The sequence below is a fragment of the Anolis carolinensis genome, chromosome 6, assembly GCF_035594765.1.
Source record: "Anolis carolinensis isolate JA03-04 chromosome 6, rAnoCar3.1.pri, whole genome shotgun sequence".
Classification (NCBI taxonomy): domain Eukaryota; kingdom Metazoa; phylum Chordata; class Lepidosauria; order Squamata; family Dactyloidae; genus Anolis; species Anolis carolinensis.
In genome coordinates, this window is record NC_085846.1 from 96,448,005 (window position 1) to 96,468,058 (window position 20,054).

Consider the following 20,054-nt stretch of genomic DNA (forward strand, 5'->3'; position numbering starts at 1 on the left):
TCAAACATCTCTGAGGGTATTTCAGCAAAGTCAGTGCACATGTCTCTGGATTATATTCCCTTATCTCTTGAGTAGCAACACTATTCCCATAAAGACCTCAGATGACCGTGGTATGCAGCAAACATTCTTAAGAAATCAAAGCAAATGTTCTTCTCTCTTTTGGTTTGTTTTTAAATAAGGCTAAGAGCATTAATTAATTAAGCTATGCAAATGAGAGTTTTCCAGCAGAGTTTAATGAGAGTCATCCTTTAAACAAAAAGTTTACTGGTCCTGACAGCAAAGTAGCAATTTGTCTTCATTCAGGATGCTTAAGAGTAATTCCTCAAGACCTGTTAACATGTCTGTGCTACTTAAACAAGAGAAGCAATTAAAAAAAAATCAAACATGCCACCTGCACTGAAACAATGCAAAAGTTATCTTGTCTTAGTTCTTCTTTAGCTAATCCGGTACAATCAGGAACATTGACAGGAGACTTCCTTTACAAATCCAGTTCAGAAGTACTTGTGCATTATATATGTGCCTTCAAGGCCCCTTCCACACAGTTGCATAAAATCCCCATTGATCTGGGTTATATGGCAGTATGGATTCAGATAAACCAGTTCAAAGCAGATATTGTGGATATTCTGGGTTATATGTCTGTGTGGAAAGACCCCAAGTCACCTGTTGACTTATAGCAACCCCATGACTTTCATAGGCAAGGAATACTCAGGAGTGGTTTTCCACAATTCCTTCCTGCAATATATAGCCTATAGCACCTGGAATCCATTGGCACCAGTTTCCTATCCAAGTATTCATCAGAGCTGACCTAGCTTAACTTCTAAGATCTGATGCCTTTAGGGTATTTAAGCTCCCATAAGGATTTTTTTTTTGGGGGGGGCTATATATTGATTATCCCAGTCCCATCTCACTTATGCTTTCCTACCTGATATGCCATGTGATGAGGCAGAACCAACTCTAATATTAAGTAGAATCAAGTGGACACTTTGTGCAGCATAATTTGTATGAATGTTGTATAAAGGCCCCGGTGGAGCCCGCAGCGGGTTAAACCACTGAGCTGCTGAACTTGCTGACTGAAAGGTTGGCGGTTCGAATCCAGGGAGTGGGGTGAGCTCCCGCTGTTAACCCGTTTCTGCCAACCTAGCAGTTTGAAAACATGTGAGTAGATTAATAGGTACCACTCTGGTGCTCCATGAAGTCATACCAGCCACATGACCTTGGAGGTGTCTACGGACAACACCAGTTCTTCGGCCTAGAAATGGAGATGAGCACCAAATCCCAGAGTCGGACACAACTAGACTTAATGTCAGGGAAAAGGTATTACGTTTTGAGGTATTACGTTCTTTGACTTGAGAAACTGTGGGCAGCAAAATATTGGGGGTAGCTCAGACTTTAACCTGCTCCTATCCTGGGGGGGGGGGCGCTCTTTTTGCCCTCTAGGAGACACAGAAATTATTTTGTGCTTTTAAAGTGAAAAACCTCTACGTTTAGCTTGGAAAAGAGGGGTCTTTATAGCTAGCATTTAAATACATGAAGGGATGTCATTTTAAGGAGGGAGTAGGCTTGTTTTCTGCTGGTCCAGAAACAAGGATGTAGAACAATGAATTCAAACTGCAATACATTATATTCCACCAAAACATTAGGAAGAACTTCCTAACAGTAAGAGCTATTCAACAGTGGAAAACATTGACTTTTAATGTGATCAAGTCTCCGCTGGAAATTTTTTAAACAGAGGCTGGGTGTCCATCTGTTTCCAAAGTGCTATGTGTGTGTATTCTTTCCAACTCTATGATTCCATGAAAAGCGGAGCAGTGTCTGACTAGCATTGCGGATTATGACCCTCTATGGTGGATAATATCCATTGGGGAACTGAATTAATTTAATGTCTCACTTTTCTACCACAGTAGGACACACAGCAGCTCACAACACCAATTAAAACAGAATGCACCAAAAATAGCAAAATAATCATAATCGTGTAATAACAGAATTACATTACAATGCCCAGTTCTGCAGTAATACAAACCTTTACATAAGCAGATGTTTCCAAAATTATCATCAGGAGAGTTTACAAGAAACCTCCATTTATTTATTTCACAGTGATTCTTCCAACTTTCCTGTATCCAGGTTTATTATCCTGGAATATTTTCTTCATTGCAATGTAGGAAGCAAGAGAAATTGTGGATGACTTATTCCATGACTTTCAACACAACTGTATGCCTTTTTACTCAAAAGTCAGCTCAACTGTGTCCAATGAGGTTCGTTCTGGAGGAAGTATGCTTGAGACTGCAGTCATCATGATTTGGATGAAGGCATGTGAATGATCAGGCAGAAGATACTCATATGAGGTTTTTTTAAAACGATCCAGGCAAAATGGCAGAAAAATAAAATCCAATTCACATCTAGATAATGCAACACCTTATACATCATAACCATGGAAGCAAAGAGCTGTTGACCTGGAGGCAATTCATCTGTAGTACAAAACATCCATGATATCATCTGGGCAATGACTAAAGTTGACCTAGTAATACAATAAAATTTAAAATGGAAGAATGGCACAGCACTCTTCCCGATACATTGCACTAAAAGAGACTTATTCATACACAAATATAGTCAGATGTTTAGCAATTTGAAATAGACAATAATATCACATTTAGATTTTACAGCATCAAATGCCAGATGGCAATACACTGAAAAGAGATTTTAGGCAAAAAGGCAGAGGAATAATCATCGAACATCCTAACATTACACTGTCAGAAGAATTAATGACTTTGTCCAATATAGGGATGGTTGTAGAAGTTTAGATCTCGAGTTGCATCTTAAAACCACATCAGGGTTGGGGAGTTTTGGGAGTTGTGGTCCAAACCATGAATTCCAAGCTCTCTTTGGAGCCAATAAGTGAGGAGGACTAGAACTGTCAGGTATAAAATACCCCAAATCCAACATCTCCCCAATACACTCATCCATAAACCCCTAATCTTTTAAGAAAAAATGGCAAAACAAAAGAGAATCCAAGTGTGTCATAGGCTGAAACAGTTCTTTGTGCTCAAATGATCTTTAAAACAAAAGCAATTTTACATAATGATTGCAAATTGCCGGTTGCTGTTCCATGTGAGATGTACCTTGAGGAACATTATGGGCATGGACTCCTCGCAAAGACCCCTCTGGGGATGTGTGTGTCTTTGTGTGTTTTCCTTCTGCACAAGAGTGTGGTGTTTGTGTTGATTAATACATATTCCAATGTTAGGGTTAAGAATATAAGAAGAGCCATGGTGATTTTGCCCAAAAGTCTCTCTTGCTCAATGTTTCATTATAGAGCTTCATAGCAGGATACATAGGTAATAGTACCCTCAACACTCATAATGCCCAGTGATGAGAATATGAAGCTAACATTTGAGGCCATGTCAGTGGGATGGTGAATCCACTGAACTTTAAAGGAGCATCCTATGTACCAAATCTCTTTTAGGGCTCTGAACCTGTACAGTTCAGACTAAATCCAGAACATATTCAGCAGCACCCACTGGCTGCCACAGATCCAGAAACATACTGCCTTTGATCAAAGAGGCAAGGAATGGATGATATGGATTACAAGCAGCAGGCAGTCATAGGGATGCATATCCTTGCCTATTATATTGTGTACAGGGATGAATCATTCTTCCCAACCGCAGGAAAAAAGGATTCTTAGGATTCTCCCCAATTTCAAATATCCCAAAGTGATGCATGGAAAACATGTTGGGGATTTTTTTAATGTAAAAAAATCTGGGTTTTGCACAAGAAAGGTTTCCTTTTAAAAAGAGTTTTATGCCGAAAACAGGTTATGTGCAAAGATTCATAATATTTTTCACAACACTTTAGTTTTTTGTTTTTTTTAATACTAGAAGTAAATTGTGCAAGATTGTCACAGGTCTATTATTCTTCCCAAATCTCAGAAACATAATTTTGATGCATAGGAAGAAATAGCAACAAATATTGGCTAGAATTTATGATCACAGTTACAGATGCGTATTGCTAGACTTACACAATTGCAACTGGTTTGTGTTCCTATGTAATCAATAGAGTAAGGAAGGAGCCTCCAGTGGCCTAGGGGATAAAAGCCTTGTGACTTGAAGGTTGGGTTGCTGACCTGAAGGCTGCCAGGTTCGAATCCCACCCGGGGAGAGCGCGGATGAGCTTCCTCTATCAGCTCCAGCTCCATGCGGGGACATGAGAGAAGCCTCCCACAAGGATGGTAAAACATCAAAACATCCGGGCATCCCCTGGGCAACGTCCTTGCGGACGGCCAATTCTCTCACTCCAGAAGCAACTCCGGTTGCTCCTGACACAAAAAAAATAGAGTAAGGGATTGTGAACCTCCTCTAATCCAGTTACAGGTAGCGGGTGCTGCAACCAACAGATATTTGTCCTTCTGTCGATTGACAAGCAATAGATAAAAGGTCACCAAACTAAAGTCCGCAGGCCGGATGTGGCCCTCCAAGGTACTTTACCTGGTCCTGCTCTAAAATTTGGACTTAGGGTCACCCCAAGTCCAAAATGACTTAAAGACACACAACAACAATCCTAATTAACTTTAATATCTCATCAGCCAAAAGGAGGCCCATACTTCCCATTGAAATACTGGCGAGTTTATGTTGGTGAAAACTGTTCTTCGTTTTAAATATTGTATTGTTCTTTCGTGGTTTTTTTTTTAATACAAATAAGATGTGTGCAGTGTGCATAGAGATTCGTTCATGGGGGTTTTTTTAATTAAAAAAATGATAGTCCGCCCCCCACAACTGTCTGAGGGGCTGTGAATTGGCTCTCTGCTTAAAAGGTTTAAGGGTTGACATTTTCACCCCTTTCCCAAGAGGGATCTTTAATGCAAAGGACAATTATGACAAGGATCCTACTTATGAATGTTATCTGTAAATCACTTAGGGGGTGGATGGGATGAAACTGCATCCCACTCAATTGGACCACAGATCCAGATTGGGAGATCAAGATGGTAGACACTACCTACCCAGGGAATTCTGATAATGTAGCTAAGTAAATGCTCTGGAATAACAGCCATTATTTCCACCTCTAGCTTGTCACTGATAGTCCTAATCTTCATGAACTTTCATTTTAAAGTACTGTATCATAACATGGTGATCTTTGGTACTCCTTCCATTGCAAATCCCAGGGGAATGGAACATGCTATGAATAAGTATATATTCTACAGGACTGATGGCAGGACTATCAGATGATACTTACTTCAAGAGGAAAGAGGCCAAGGTACAAAAGTATTTTCCCCCAAACTCCAAGAAGCAGGCAGTAGGTTAAGAGGAGAGAAGTTGACTTGCCCAAGGCCAGGCAGATTTCCATTGCTAAAAAGCTCTCTGCAGCTCATTTCCCCACATCCACATCTGCACATAGGTCTTTAAACATTTATTTTATTAAAATATTTATGTTCGGTCCTCTGTTATGAGATCTCAGGATGGTGTACAAGTAAAAGTAATAAAGAACATTTTAAAACGATTTGAAATGTAAACAGTAGAAGATCAACAGACTAAAGGCATATCAAATAATTTGACAAATTAAAACAAAACAGTTTTAAAATCAGACACAGGCTGAAGTCATTAAGTATCAAAAGTCTTTAAAAATTAAGAGTACTTAGAAATAAATGGATTCCAAGACTGAAATTATGATTTCTAGACCTCAGAGCTTGAATCCTCTTCTCCAGTCATTTCAGTGAGGTGAAAGAATCTCAAAGCAGCTGTATTGCCTTGTACAGTCTATCATCTATCTATCTATCATCTATCTATCTCCTTTAATAGACTTGGTATCTGATGGCTTATTAAGTTAGTAACAACATACTTACAACTGCATAACTACTTCACATTTACAAGCATGGTACCATTGCCATACAAACCTATTTACCCTAAAAGTGAGTCCATCATACCAAATACAGTGATTATGCTGAGCAAGAGAATGTCAACTGATGTGACCAGCTCTCTCCCACCAGAAACAGTGACAAAGAGCTATGACTGGACTTGGCAGGGGTTCCTGTTTGCACTGTCACTCACTAGTGGGGGAGGCTTGTCACATCATAAAACTCTATTGCTTAGGATGGCAGACTGACTTATTAAGGTGAGTTTCAGGGTTGGGTCAGAACATCAAGTATAACTATACCGCTGATGTAGAATCTCAACTGATGTTTTTCATTTGAATAGCCAACTTCGTGCAGTTGCAATGGATGTGCAATATTTAGTGGCATCAGAGAGGCTGTCTTTTGTAATATCATCCTTATAACACAACTAATGCTAGTCCCCTGTGAATTATAAGGAGTCAATTGTAGGCCTGAAATCTTGGCATGGGGAATAGTCCTGACTTGACAAGGCTGGTCAAGATCCAACAGACAGCCAGAGCACTAAATCTCTACCATTGTATTATGCCATTAAATCTCTACCATTGTATGTATGTTATTCCCCTGGGGCTGGGGGTCCTTCTTCCCTCTCAGCTCCTGGATGTGTAATAGGACAGTAGCCAGAACATTGTTTGGTTCCCACAAGATGGAGATGCTTCCTGAAGGATCCCATCTGCTGTTGTAAGCCCAGGGCAAGGGGAGTTGCGCAAAGAGGTACTGGATACCTCCCTTCCATAATTTACCTAAAATTAACTAGAGCTATATCAACATGGCACACACAGGATTCTACCTAGATCCATCAAGCTATCTGCTATGATGGATCCCTGTATAATAATAATTAGTTTTGCAGCTGATGACATGAATTCCAAAAACTGCAACAAGCAAGAGGAAAAAAAACAGAATATGCAAACTGTGGTGTAGCAGCTCTAGGGCTTCCAAGGGAAGCCCTATTTTGTTTTGTTTTCAAGCCCAGTACTTCCTGTGTCTTCCTATACAAGTTTGTCTTTTGTCTCTCAATTGTGAGGAAAGGGAAATATTTTCCCAGCCACAATTTATCATTATGTTGTTTGCATTTTTAAACTTTCTTTGGAGAACATCTATGAGGTTTATCATGACTTCCTCCAAAACTCATTGCCACGCCATTGATGCAAACTACATATCTATTGGTCTATGTTCCACTTCAAAACTGCTGTGCGGTAGCATTAATTGTGCCTGAATATAATCATAAGATAACAAATTGAGTGAATTTTTTGGACCATGACACTTAGAAATTCATAGTGAGCACTACCAATGGCAATAATAGCCAAAGTATTCTGAAAATATTGTTCCCCTAAGCTCAAAAGTCTCTTTACAAATGCTTTTGAAGTTCATGGCTCATGCTAACTGAAGAAACCTGGCTGTTGAAGTCCAAAAAGCAACTATTTCAAACTCCAAGCTTAACAGAAGTCATCCTCCTCCCAATCATGGGTGATAGATGGTTTTTTGCATGGTAGACAAAGGAGAGTCCAGTTTGTGAACGTCAATGAATATCATCTACAACTGAATATTACTACAGAGCCCTACCTCTTTCTTTTTTCCCATTGAGCCACTTAGTCCAGAAATTTATTACCCAGCTTCTGCAGATATTTTCCTTGTTAGATTAATAGAATTCCATAAATTTTCTGGAAATGGTGCCCAGGGGGTATACCACTGTTTTTATTTGATTGCATTATGTAAGTTAATCTCCCTTGGCTCCTGTTAATAGAAAGAAATTTAATCAAGACCTGTTAATAATTTAATTCTAATAGGTAGTTTGATGAAAAGAAGATTAGGAATTTAAATTTAAGAGCCTAATATGAATTATTTTCTGGAAAACATATATAAAATAGCTTTAGATGTATCTCCTTAGGCCTAAATACCAGAAAGGCACCAGATCTTGTTTGATCTTGGAAGCTAAGTAGGATCATCCCTGGGTAGGACTTGGACTGTGTAGGACATTGTATTTCAGAGGAAGGAACTAGCAAAACTACTTCTGAGTATTCTGATGATGTCACAAAACTGATGTTGGAAAAGTCTGCCCCTTGGAATGTAATTAAACATGATTCACTACAAAAACCATCAAGATTCATACATACTTGTATACAGTACACTACATACTATGAAGCTATGATTGTGGCAAAATGCCCATCCCCAGCTCACTGCCAGCAACTGCACTGGGTAGCAAGATTTTTATCTATAAAGCTTGGATCCAAACTATTTGAAATCCTATTGCTCCTCATACAAAATCCACAATTTTCAGGAGATGATGTTCTCTCCATCCAACCAACTTCTCAGGCTCGGAGGAAACAGCAGAGGTGTTTTTTTACATTTCTGTATTCCATATTGTTTTAGTTTTATTTTCATTTATATTATGTACCGCTTTGAGTCCCATTCGGGAGAAAAGCAGGACATAAGAAAAATAAACAAACAAATAGGGTGATGTTTCCAGCTCCTTCCAACAGCAAGCAAGGATGTAGGAATCAGAAGTTGTATTCCAAATCATAATATTTTATTGTAGCTTTTCTTTTTGGTGAATACATCCATGGAAAATCCATCTTTTTTGTACTCTGCTCATTGTGACCGCTGGCTGTTAAGGTGAGCTCAGGAGGTCAAGACCAGGAGATATTACTTAATTACATACATACATACTGTATAACTAAGTAACTGTTATAAAAGATTGTTGAGCTGTTGCATAAAATAGTGAATGAAGTACTGAAGTTCAGGGACAATCCATGATCAGGGAGGAGCCATTCACCCTGAAATGGCACCTCTCCCCATTTTAGGGTGAATTTCCCTCTGGTCACAGATTGTTTCTGAACATTAGTATCTCGTTCACTTTTATGTAGCAGTTCACCAATCTTCTATGGCTTCTGTTATAACTGTGTGGATTGTACTGCTTCAGAATAGAAGTGGAGGAATCACATGATTGAATGTCTAACCGAGCATAATTCTTTGCAGACCAGCCAAAAGGTTGCAGTCAAACAGCAGCATACAAAGACATTCAACCTTCTACCATCTTAGATGGCATAAATGAAACAGTAAATATATTTACAAATATAACACCGAAAAAGCAAGACCTTTCCATTATTGACAGCAACTATCCTGAGATTGTGCTTTGTTATCTTATAGAGGGAATTCTGGGGTATGAAAATTTTTGTCTAGGTTAAAAAAAGTCAGATTTCAAGAATCTAAAATCACAGACATCACTATAACTACCAGAAAAAGAAATAAGACCACCATCTTTAAGTGCAAAATATTTCTGATCATAACGGCACAAATTAATGCTCACAAGTTGACATTTGATCAAATCCAACATCAAGCCACAAGGGTGTACACATATTTTCTATATCTGGAAAAAAACACAGAAAGAATGAATGTCACTGTGATTCATTTGCAAGCAAATTGTGCAACATACATACAACAAGCTACAGTTGGCATTTAACTGCCTTGGGCCTAAAGGGGAAGAGGCAGGAGGAGGCAGAGAAAGCCCAAGTCTTTAAAAAGGAGAGAGAGAGAGAGAGAGAGAGAGTAGGCGTCAGTTCACTGATGAAAGAAAAATAAGCCACAGCACTTCACTTTTGTCTTATTTTAAAAGCTGTGATTGATGCTCTGACATTTGGTAATTAATAAAGTATCATTTAATTTCATGTTTTGAGCACTTCAATCAAAATGATTTCCTCTTCTCTCTTCTTTTAAAGGAGAAGATCCTGTTTTGCCTCATAGGACTGCTTTACACCAGGGGTGGGAATTGTATGACCTTCCAGATGATACTGAACTACATGTCCCAGCATTTCCTTTCATTGGCTATTCTGGAGTTGCAGTCCAAAAACATATAAATCCCACACTTTATCTATACTAAACAGAATGTGTGGGGTGAAGGCTCTCTCCAGATGCTGGACTTCAGCTACTTTACCTCCATCAGCTAGAGCCAGTCCATTAATATCTGGAGGCCCACTTGTATCTTTCACTTCAGATCCATCTATTCAGATATATGGTTATAAGGTGCATTTGAAAACGTACACAGCTCATGTACTTTCTGTAACATTCCAGGAACGGGTACTGGAATTCAAGGATATCAAGCAGGATACAGGTTTCCCTGCTTTGTTTTCAGGAAATATCCAAGAACAGTCTCATATAAGACTTTTGTTGCTAAGATTTTCTTATAATCAGAAACCATTCTTATCTTATGAAGTGCTTGATAGTCAAAATAGGATCCATAGGTCTCTGGTCTGATGTTTAAAAACCCTCTTAGCAGTGACAGCAGTGGTATACTCTTGCGGCGGTCGAGTGATGAATCCATGCCATGTTTTCCTAGCCTTGATTGAGCTATCCATGGTGCTAAAATTATTTAGAAATTGGGTTGGATTCATCACTGTATTGACATGGGATCCAACATCCACCCTCAAGCAAAAATACTCTTTCCCTTCCTCTGCAATGTACAGGCAGTCCCCAAATTGTGAACAAGATAGGTTCTGTAGGTTTAGTCTTATGCTGAATTTGTATGCAGGTCAGAACAGGTATATTTTTACATGCAACTCCACCCTCATATATATAGTTATATATATGCTTTGGATAGCACAGGGGCCCCAAGGTCCCAATCACCTTAGTCCTACCTTGCCTGGGGCAAACACAGTCCTCAATCTGTTCCTTCCTGAGCAACTCAGTCAGCAGAGATGGGGAATAGAGAGAAGGGTGTAGTGCCAACAAATTTTGACCATGGCCAACACTGCCTCCATTTCCTGACAGGTCTTCCCTGAGGAAATGTGGTCCTGAGTTTTTTTTTAGTTCCCCTTTTTCTGAAACAACAGCACCTACCTTGGCCTACTCAGTGTGACATTTGCCAAGCTGTAGCTTGAGGATCCCTCTTCCATGGAGCTGGAGAATTTGGTTATACTCTTTGGGCATCGCATGGAATCCAGGCTTAGGTAGCTGGTTGTCATAGTAGTGGTGGCTTATAGGATTGCCTGCTATGCTTTTTGAGAAAGGCCAGAAGCCATACAGCTTCACATTCTCACACAGTTCCACAGCGGCACTGGTGATCATAAAACCCGATGACAGCCGGTAAGCTTTGACGCCCTTAGTCCTCCAGAACTGAGCTAGATTTTTGAGGTATCTGGGGTAGAAAAAGATGGCCTTCTGCTTTGCACTGAACTCTCTCAGAGTGTGGTGTACTTTGAACGAAGTGGCAGTGTTGCTCCTGAAGGAGAAAGCTGGTAACAAAAGGAACGCGTCTCCATAGCTTGCAATGTTTTCCAGGAAAGTGGCTTTCTTTTCATTCAGTTTATTATACCTGCAAACATGCAAAGGATTAGGAACATTCTTAACTGATACCAAAACATGCTATGATTAAGTGACATCTATTAATGGTGTGCATTCAGGTAAAAGCTTGTCCCATTTTGTTTCCATCTTTAGTTGTGAGGCCCGGTCTTTTTTCGGAAAGCCTTCCAAAATTGGGAGGGTTGTTTTTGTTTGTTTTGTTTCGGGGCCCGAAAATCGGTCCATTATGGGGGGGGGGGGTCCTACCCACTGAATCCCTTTCCTGAGGCACTCGGCTGCCTGGCAGGCACTGTGCTTCTTCTCTTCCTCCTCCTCCCTCCATCCCTTGCACCTGCAATGCCCCACATTCACTCATGGAAGTCATGGCCGGGCGGCCCCACATCCAGAACTCAGCAAGAAAGCAGGAAGGAACAATCACCCCTCCCTCCTTTCAACTCGGGGAGTGTGGTGGGTGGCAGGGCGTGTGTGTGTGTGTGGTGGGGGTGTGTGTAACTGTGCATGCACTTGGCTGCAGGCAGGCACTGAGAGGCAAGCTTTTCAGGCCTGCCTGGATGCCTCACACCACACACACACACACTCCCTGGAAAGAGAGTGTGTGTGTGGCGGGGCGCAGGCAGGCCTGGAAAGCACACACGCACCTCTTAGTGCCTGCCTGCAGCCAAGCGCCAGCACAGTAACACACCCACACACACATGCCTGGAAAAAAAGGAGGGGAGGTGGTTCCTTCCACCCTGATGCTGAGGCCTGGATGTGGGGCTGTCCGGCTGAGACTCCTGTGAGTGAATGCAGGGCATTGTGGGCACAAGAGAGGGAGAGAGGGAGGAGGAGAAAGAGAAGAAGCATGCACACATGAAATTTCGGTTCCACATGAAAGCAGGCTTTTGTGTCGAGCTGAGTTTCGTGTGGGGAGGGAGCTTTCTGTTTCATACTTCTGGATAAACGGAAGACATAAAAGACATGGAAGAAACGGTAAGGACGAATTTTGCACACAAGTCTAGCATCTAACATTGATCGCTAGGAGTTCCCTAAGGTAACAAATGCTATGGAGTGCCAATGATCAATATACTGCCATTGATAATTCTAAGAATTGTTCAGACTAATTTATGCATTAGTGATGTTCAAGTAAGACTACTGCAATGAGTTTAAGATGGCATACATGGTTTTTCCCTTGCCACCTACCTTCTCCACAACCCCATGAATGAAGACTGACAGAGAAAGTGATAGGTTCAAGGTCAGCCAATAAGTTTCAAGTCTCAGAGGGAGAACCTGGATCTCCCAAATCCAGTGTCACATAGTGGTTCATGTGCTAGACTAGGACTCTGGTAGATGAGGAATTGAATCCCCATTAGGCCATGGAAGCCCAGTTTGACTTTGGCCAAGTCACATCCTCTCAGCTCAAAGAAAGGCAGAGGCATCCCTCTCTGAACAAATCTTGCTGTGAAAACTCCATGACAGGGTTACCTTAGGGCTGTCAGAATTGACTCAAAGGCACACAGCAACCAACTCCCATATCCCAGTTCAACAGCAGGAGATTGGACAAAGCTGGTTTAGATGAAGCCTGTAATTTGTGCACCGCTATTCTTTCCTCATCGCTAAGAGCTTGTGAGGCCAAAGAGCAAAGGGCCATTGTATTTACTTCCACACAGAAAGCTTCCCCTCTTTCCAAAAGAACGAGCAGCTTAAGGGCTTTCAATCTGCATTAGCCGGCCTTTTAAGGGGAAACTTGGGACTACTAATGAAGCAATTGGAATTCAATAGCAACCATGGTGGCATGCCAAGGAGTTTCTAAATTGGAGAACCAAGCAATTAAGCACAAGTCGCAAACAACACTGCAGTCATACTCACTTCTGAGCTATGATGCTCGGGTTGACAGTCACAAGGTTTGTCTTATTGCCCACATCTTGACTGACACTTCCCTCAGTCGGGGGAAGATTACACCTGCAATTTGACAAGAGGTAAATATTATTTTCTTTATAACCTTTCCATATCTCTCAGACAATCAAAGGTACATCAATTTAGTCTGATATCAAAGGCTGCAAGCCTAGAGCATCCTTCCCAGGAAGAAAGTCTCATTGGTAATGCTAGAAATGTCTTTCTGGGTGCAGATGAATACCATGACTCTGAAAAGATTTTCTGCACAACAATTAACCTTCCAAATTGCACTGCACAATTAATTTACTTAGTGTTTGCTGACATGGGCTGTGATGACAGCCATGGACTTATATAGGTTTCAAGGGGAGTGATTAACCAGTTGTCTGGGAGATTTTGGGTATTGTAGTAAAAAATTAACATTTCCAAACTTTTATATTAAAGCCCATTAGACTTTAACAGAGCATGACCCACCTGAAGAGGGTTTGGATGGGGCAGATATCTATCTCCATCAGCAGAGACAAACGGGAGGCCTTAATCTCAACTAGATTCACTGCATCAATGGGAATTTGACAGGACAGCTCTTAGGCAAGTTTCATTGATTTAGTTGACTTGCGTTAGTTTTGATGAACAACAGAAAGCACATCTTCCTCATTTGTTCCTTACGTCATGCACTCACTCACCTAAATACAAAGTCTGATTTGTCAATCTCAGCTCCACAGTTGGAGTTCTTCAGAATCCCGCCATTACCGACCACTGCACATTGTTTGAAAGGATAATCCAGAGGCTGTGACTAAAAACAAAAAGAGGGAAACAGTGTTAAGTATACAGCAAAATTTCATCCAAAATGGAGACGGGCATTGTGGGTACATTGCCCAGCCTATTTTTGCATTCTCTCCTCTATAGCTTCTGCCACATCCTGAACATCATTTCCAAAAAGCTGGTGCAGGGCTGTAATGCAAAAGGGAAGGGCAGAAGAGAGGGAGGCTGAATTCAACCAAAACTGGGCAAAGGAATGTTGAGCCTGCAGTTCTATACCTGATTTGGGACAAAACCAATCTCTCACTACAACACTGTAAGATTTCTTGTGGTCTTTAAGTCATTTTTGACTTATGGTGATACCTTTGTGGTGTTTTCTTGACAGAATTTATTCAGATGCTTGTCTTCCTCAAAATCTGAGTATGACTTATCCTGGCCCCCCAATCAAACATTTAACCATTACACCATGTCAGTTCACTCATTTTAAAATACAAACCAAAATATTTGGTCACCACCCAGCCATAGAAAAAGAGTATAGCGGTCAAAAGGAAGGAGGAATGAGAGAGGAAATTTGGTGTCATGAATTGTCTTCTGTTTAACTACCAACCAGAACACTTGAAAGATCAAACGTATTCTACATATGTAGCCATAAAAATGGTGCACTCCTTACCTCAGGTAGCATTTTGAATATTTCCTCAGTGATATGAATGGTTTTCTTATTGTCCACTTCATAACTCATATTGCTTCCCAGTGGGGTATTATTTTGAGAAGAGATAAAGTTGTGAATGGCATCACAGCAGGAAGTAAGTTCTGACCTGCAAAACAAAATGCAGATGGTCATTATAGTGAATGTTGTTAAAGAGAGAGAGAAATTCACAAAAAAATGACAAACATAGCCAGCTCCTTCTTTATATTGATGATGATGACAATTTTTGACTGGTTCATATCTAACATATGTTATTGAATGGAACTGTTTTACCATTAATAGCTCTGATACTACCCAAGAATTTGGGAAGCAGTGAGAGGTTGCAGGATTATTTGGCCTATTCCAAATAATGTCAATATTTGTAAGTGTGTTATTGTGATCCAGTTCCAGGTGATTCAGATATTTTGCCAGGCATGCCACTTCAATGACAGTGTGTCTGCTATTTTAGGACATGTGTATATGTTTTCCAATCAAATGCTCTTAAATTGTCAAAAGTTGGCTGGATGACCGGGAAGCGGGGGGGGGGGGCAAATAACATCCACTGTTCTCATTTCCTCTTCTCATTCTGTAAGTTTTTTCTTAGGTTGAATTTGTTTGTAAGTCAAAACAAGTACATTTTTAAGCGTAACACCAGCCATATAAATATATTGCCACAGTGGTACACACAGTAGCTACATCCCATTTGGACTACTGTAATGAGCTCTACGTGGGGCTGCTCTTGAAGTCCAGAAACCTCAATTGATCCAGAGAACAGCAGCCAAGTTAATCACCAGTGCTGATTCCAGTGATCATACCACCCTCATGCTGAAACAGCTCCACTGGGTTCCAATTTGTTTCTGGGCCCAATTCAAGGTGCTGGTTTTTGACCTATAAAACTCTGCATGGCTTCAGTCCAGATTACTTGAGATATTTTGTCCAATGATACAGACTGGGCAGACTGTTACAATCCAGCAAGGAGACCCTCATCTCAACTGTAACCTTAAAGCCACTAGAAAAGGCACATTTTCAGGGGTGGCTCTGAAGTTATGGAATGCACTGCCAGAAAAAGTCAGATCAGTGCCCACCCTGATATCATTTAGAAAAGGTATAAAGACTTTCCTATTTGAAAAAAACCATTAATTGAACTCTGCACTTTATGGTCGTACAGGAATTTTGATTCTGTTTTTATCCTTTTATTGTTTATAATCTGGACGCAGTGGAGCATTCCTGGATCTTTTACTATTGGTTTTAGGTAATGGTTTTATCCATTATGTATATTATTCTAAGATGTTGTGAGCCGCCTTGGGTCTCCCTGGAGAAAGGCGACATAAAATTTGAATATATATAAGCTTTGGCTAGCATAGGGACGGGTTAACCCCCCTGTGGTGTTTGTTTTGTTGTTTGTGCCCCTATTCAAAAGATTTCACCTCATTTTCTGTCCTTGTGATCACTGGATTGTAATTAATTTAACTTGTTGTGGAAACAAGGATTGGTGATAAAGCTTCAATTGAGACACCTTTCCCCTTTGATAACTCTTTCAGGAGTGAATTTTCTTTCCTAGGGATAGATTTCCCTCACTTCCTGTTGTCTCACCCCCATTCTTAACTATGAGTCATTCTAAGTCTGTAATGTAACTCACTTTGTAACTCAGAGACTGAGTCTGTAACCCAGGGACTGCCTGTACAATGGGAGGAAAATACAAGAAGATCGCTGTGACTTCAGAACCCATATCTGCAGTTTTACTTAACCAACCAAAAATGGTCCCTAGGACTCTGCTTCAGATGATTCTATAGTATGTTTTCCTGAATGTTATCTGAATGTCCCCCTTCAGACAATACATCTCTAGGAATTTCTAGCTCCTCCAGAGCAATTCTGTGGCATGATGGGGCTGTTAGTGTTCTTAAATACAATGGATTTCAACTGGGCTTATTCCCAAGTAAGCGTATGTAGGACTTTAAGCAATCATGCAAAGAAGCCAGTCAAAATAAACCAATAAAGTTGGAAGTGGATAGAAATGTTTTCTAGTTAGAAGAAAACTCTATTTTGCTTGCAATGAATATTGCATTCATTTGGCTTTTCAACTGTGCCGTAACAGCAGCAAAGAATACGATCCAAGGCAAGCACTACTTCAGTAAGCCATGAAATTGAACTCATGAAGTTGATCATTTGAATGCACTCCGTGCCTGAAGTCTTGCATTTAGGCCTCTTTGGCATTGTTTCCATTTTAAAGATGAATTCTAGAGCATTTGATTCTAGTTAAGAGAAGCAAATACTTTTTGTCAAAGATCCAAACATCAAAGGAAATGCTCTTTTGGTGGATATGGCATTCATTAGCAAAAATGGTGTGTGCTTCTGCTTTATTACTCAGACCATAAAAAAGAAATGCTTTAATATAAGCAGAAATGTCTCATAACAAAAAACATGACTAATAAAAACAGAATATATTGTTGTTGGGTTCCTTTACTTCATTTCCAACCTAAGGCAGCCCTAGGACAGACTTTTCTTAACAAGCTTTGCCACTGTCTTCCTTTGAAGGCTAAGTAAGTATAACTTACTCAAGGTTCCCCAGTGGGTTTCATGGCCGAGTAGGGATTCAAACCCTAGTGTCCAGACCCATAGTCCAATGCTCAAATCACTACAACTTACTGTTTCAGTTTAATGTTATGGTCAACTAAGCTAGTTAAAGGCAGCCAGATAGTATAATATCCATTTACAGCATTAGTGACACGCATGAAATAATAGAATGATATTTTAAAGGTATTAATATTTCTTCCTTGATAGATCAATAACAAGAACTGCTCGTACTATTGTGTATCTACAATTACATCTAATTTCTAATAAGCAGAGTTTTTCACCTAGGTTCTTTTTGTATGACTCGCAAGAGACTATTCCACTCAGGGTTTTGAATATCATAAATTATCATTTGTTATAGAGCTTAATGTGTGAATTGGTTTTATTTTTTAATTAAAATGCTTCCCAATAATATAATAGGAAATATCATCTCAAATCAAACAGTCCTATTTAAAACAAATGTGTACAAGTCATAATGCCAATGGCAGTGAAACCATTAAAATAGGTTCAGGCTAAGAACTCTATCCTTATTAAACAGCAGGATTTTCATCCGATGGTAAACTGTCTGGGTGACATAATAGCAATTCCACTGTTCACAGTAAAACAACACTATCTAACGAGCAAATATCTTTATATATACCATTTCCACTTTTATAGATTTAGGGCTTTCATAGCTGGTTGACTCATAACCAAATTCTTGAATTTTTCTTTGGACACTGAAGCCACAAAGTTGTAATGCATTACTGCAACTGAGATAGGATTTTTATACAGTAGAGTCTCACTTATCCAACACTCGCTTATCCAACGTTCTGGATTATCCAACACATTTTTGTAGTCAATGTTTTCAATACATCGTGATATTTTGGTGCTAAATTCATAAATACAGTAATTACTACATAGCATTACTGCGTATTGAACTACTTTTTCTGTCAAATTTGTTGTATAACATGATGTTTTGGTGCTTAATTTGTAAAATCATAACCTAATTTGATGTTTAATAGGCTTTTCCTTAATCCCTCCTTATTATCCAACATATTCGCTTATCCAACATTCTGCCGGTCCGTTTATGTTGTATAAGTGAGACTCTACTGTATTTGGCATGCAAGTTAAAGAAGCTTGATTTCCTCCCTGGCTAGCCCAAAACATTCTATTTTAAAAAAATACTTTACAGTATGCAATTTGAGCCAGTATGGTATAGTGGTTAGAGTGATGGACTCTGAGAGACCAGAGTTTGAATTGCATACAGCCATGGAAACCCATTAGGTGACCTTGGACAAGTCACAGACTCTCAACCTCAGAGGAAAGCAAAGGCTAATCCCCTCTGAAAAAATCCTGCCAAAAACCCTAGTGATAGGTTTGTATTGGGTTTGCCGTAAGTCAGAAGTAACTTGAAGACACACAACATCAACAATACAATTTTATTTAGACATAAAGCTTTAAATGCAGATTTTGAAAGGAAGAATATAACAATGCAACAGGGGAAAGATCATGGAGAACCATTCAACATAAATAACATGGCCAAGTTAATGCATTGTTATACACTACAGTCCAACATGAACCTGCTGAAAAAATTGACAGAAATAGCATGCCAGTAATTTCCAAATAATGAAGCAACATTGCTTTAGGAATAACATTCAGCCTCCGTCACGGTAATAATCAGCAACAGGGCACCGTCACTACTCGATAATTGCTATCCAAGGGAAGACTATGAGCACCCATCTCTGCTTTCCTTCCAACAATATACTGCAGTTCAGACATAGTAGGATGTTTTGGACATATGCTATTTAGACCAATCCTCTGGTGTAAGGATGCATATGGTCCATCTCTCCATTAAGGAGGCAGAGGAAAACGGTGCTTTATTTTTTCCTTTCCTACTGCTTCTGTGCTCCAGATCACAGCTCTTCACTCACTCCAATTCATGCTCGAAGATAAACATGTTTTGGGAACTATGCAAGATGAAAAGTACTGGACAAGTTCAGGTGAGCCCGACTGCTTCTCCATTCAAATCTATTTGCTTCTGAATTAAAATTGCTTCTTCCCCATTTGCTTTTATCCCATTTACAAGCCCATGATGCGTCCATCATTCTACCCTAAAGAACCCTCTTTTATTTCAACAATTGCTTCAAGCCTAGAGTCATAAAAGGACCTTATTTATGAGAGCAACATACACAGAAATGTAGGTTAATTAGTATGTTGTGTGGTTCACTGAGCAGCCAAAGAGAATTGATTTGTGACTGCGCTTCTGTGATTGACATCTTCCCCATTTCAAACTTTCGTTTTAAATGATGTGTCAGGGAACATTTGCCGGTGATGGATGTCAAGCACTCTGCGTGCTTACCACTTCTAGCTGCTCATTAATTAAATATTGGTCTTCTTGAATGTTAGATACAGTGTCAAATAACAGACAGGATGCATGCATGATGAAAAGGACTTCAAAAAAGCAAATCACTAATAGTGATGATAGCAGGATAAACCCTTTGCTGCCTATTAATATTTTGAGGGCACAGTAAACAGCTTTGATTTTGGCTTTCAAGTGGAAGTGTCATGTTTAGGTCAATGTAGATGAGCTGGTTACAGATGTTATTTCCTTTACTATTCTGATTGGACTTTGAAAAAAGCATAAATCCATTCCCTCATGACTCCGTTCAGCCTATTTGTATTTATGGTTGGCTTTTCTGATATAGAGTTTAATCCTAACCCATCAAGATGACTGGGGCCCATCTGAGCCAACATTAGGCCTACAAAAATGGTGTTGAATCTGAAACTCTCCTAGTTTAAGAATGCTGTAAATTACCTTTGTAAATTATCCAGCTTTGTGTTGGCATAATGGTTGTGTCCTTGGGCTGGAGGAAGTTTGGTTTAGCATAATTTCGATCCTTCCTTTTTTTTCTAATCCCGCTTTAGCTCTTCTCTAATTTGATCAACAGACTGGTTGAGGCAAATGCTTCTTCTGCCATGTCAGAAGAAGAGGATTATCCCAACAGAAGGACAATTTGGCCG

At 39.9% G+C, this 20,054-nt stretch overlaps 1 protein-coding gene across 2 annotated transcripts in view; it reads right to left on the reverse strand.

The window, feature by feature from the left end:
• Positions 1–211: 211 nt before the first annotated feature.
• The window catches only part of st8sia6 (ST8 alpha-N-acetyl-neuraminide alpha-2,8-sialyltransferase 6), a 56,238-nt gene continuing 36,395 nt past the window's right edge, over positions 212–20,054 (reverse strand). For both annotated transcript variants that reach the window (XM_062983968.1, XM_008112470.2), the window contains 5 exons: positions 14,469–14,613; positions 13,723–13,832; positions 13,016–13,108; positions 10,709–11,183; positions 212–9,242 (listed from right to left, as the gene is read on the reverse strand). In XM_062983968.1, the coding sequence (XP_062840038.1) occupies positions 10,715–11,183; positions 13,016–13,108; positions 13,723–13,832; positions 14,469–14,613 (817 nt within the window). In that variant the 3' untranslated portion in view covers positions 212–9,242; positions 10,709–10,714. The remainder of the gene's footprint in view (positions 9,243–10,708; positions 11,184–13,015; positions 13,109–13,722; positions 13,833–14,468; positions 14,614–20,054) is intronic.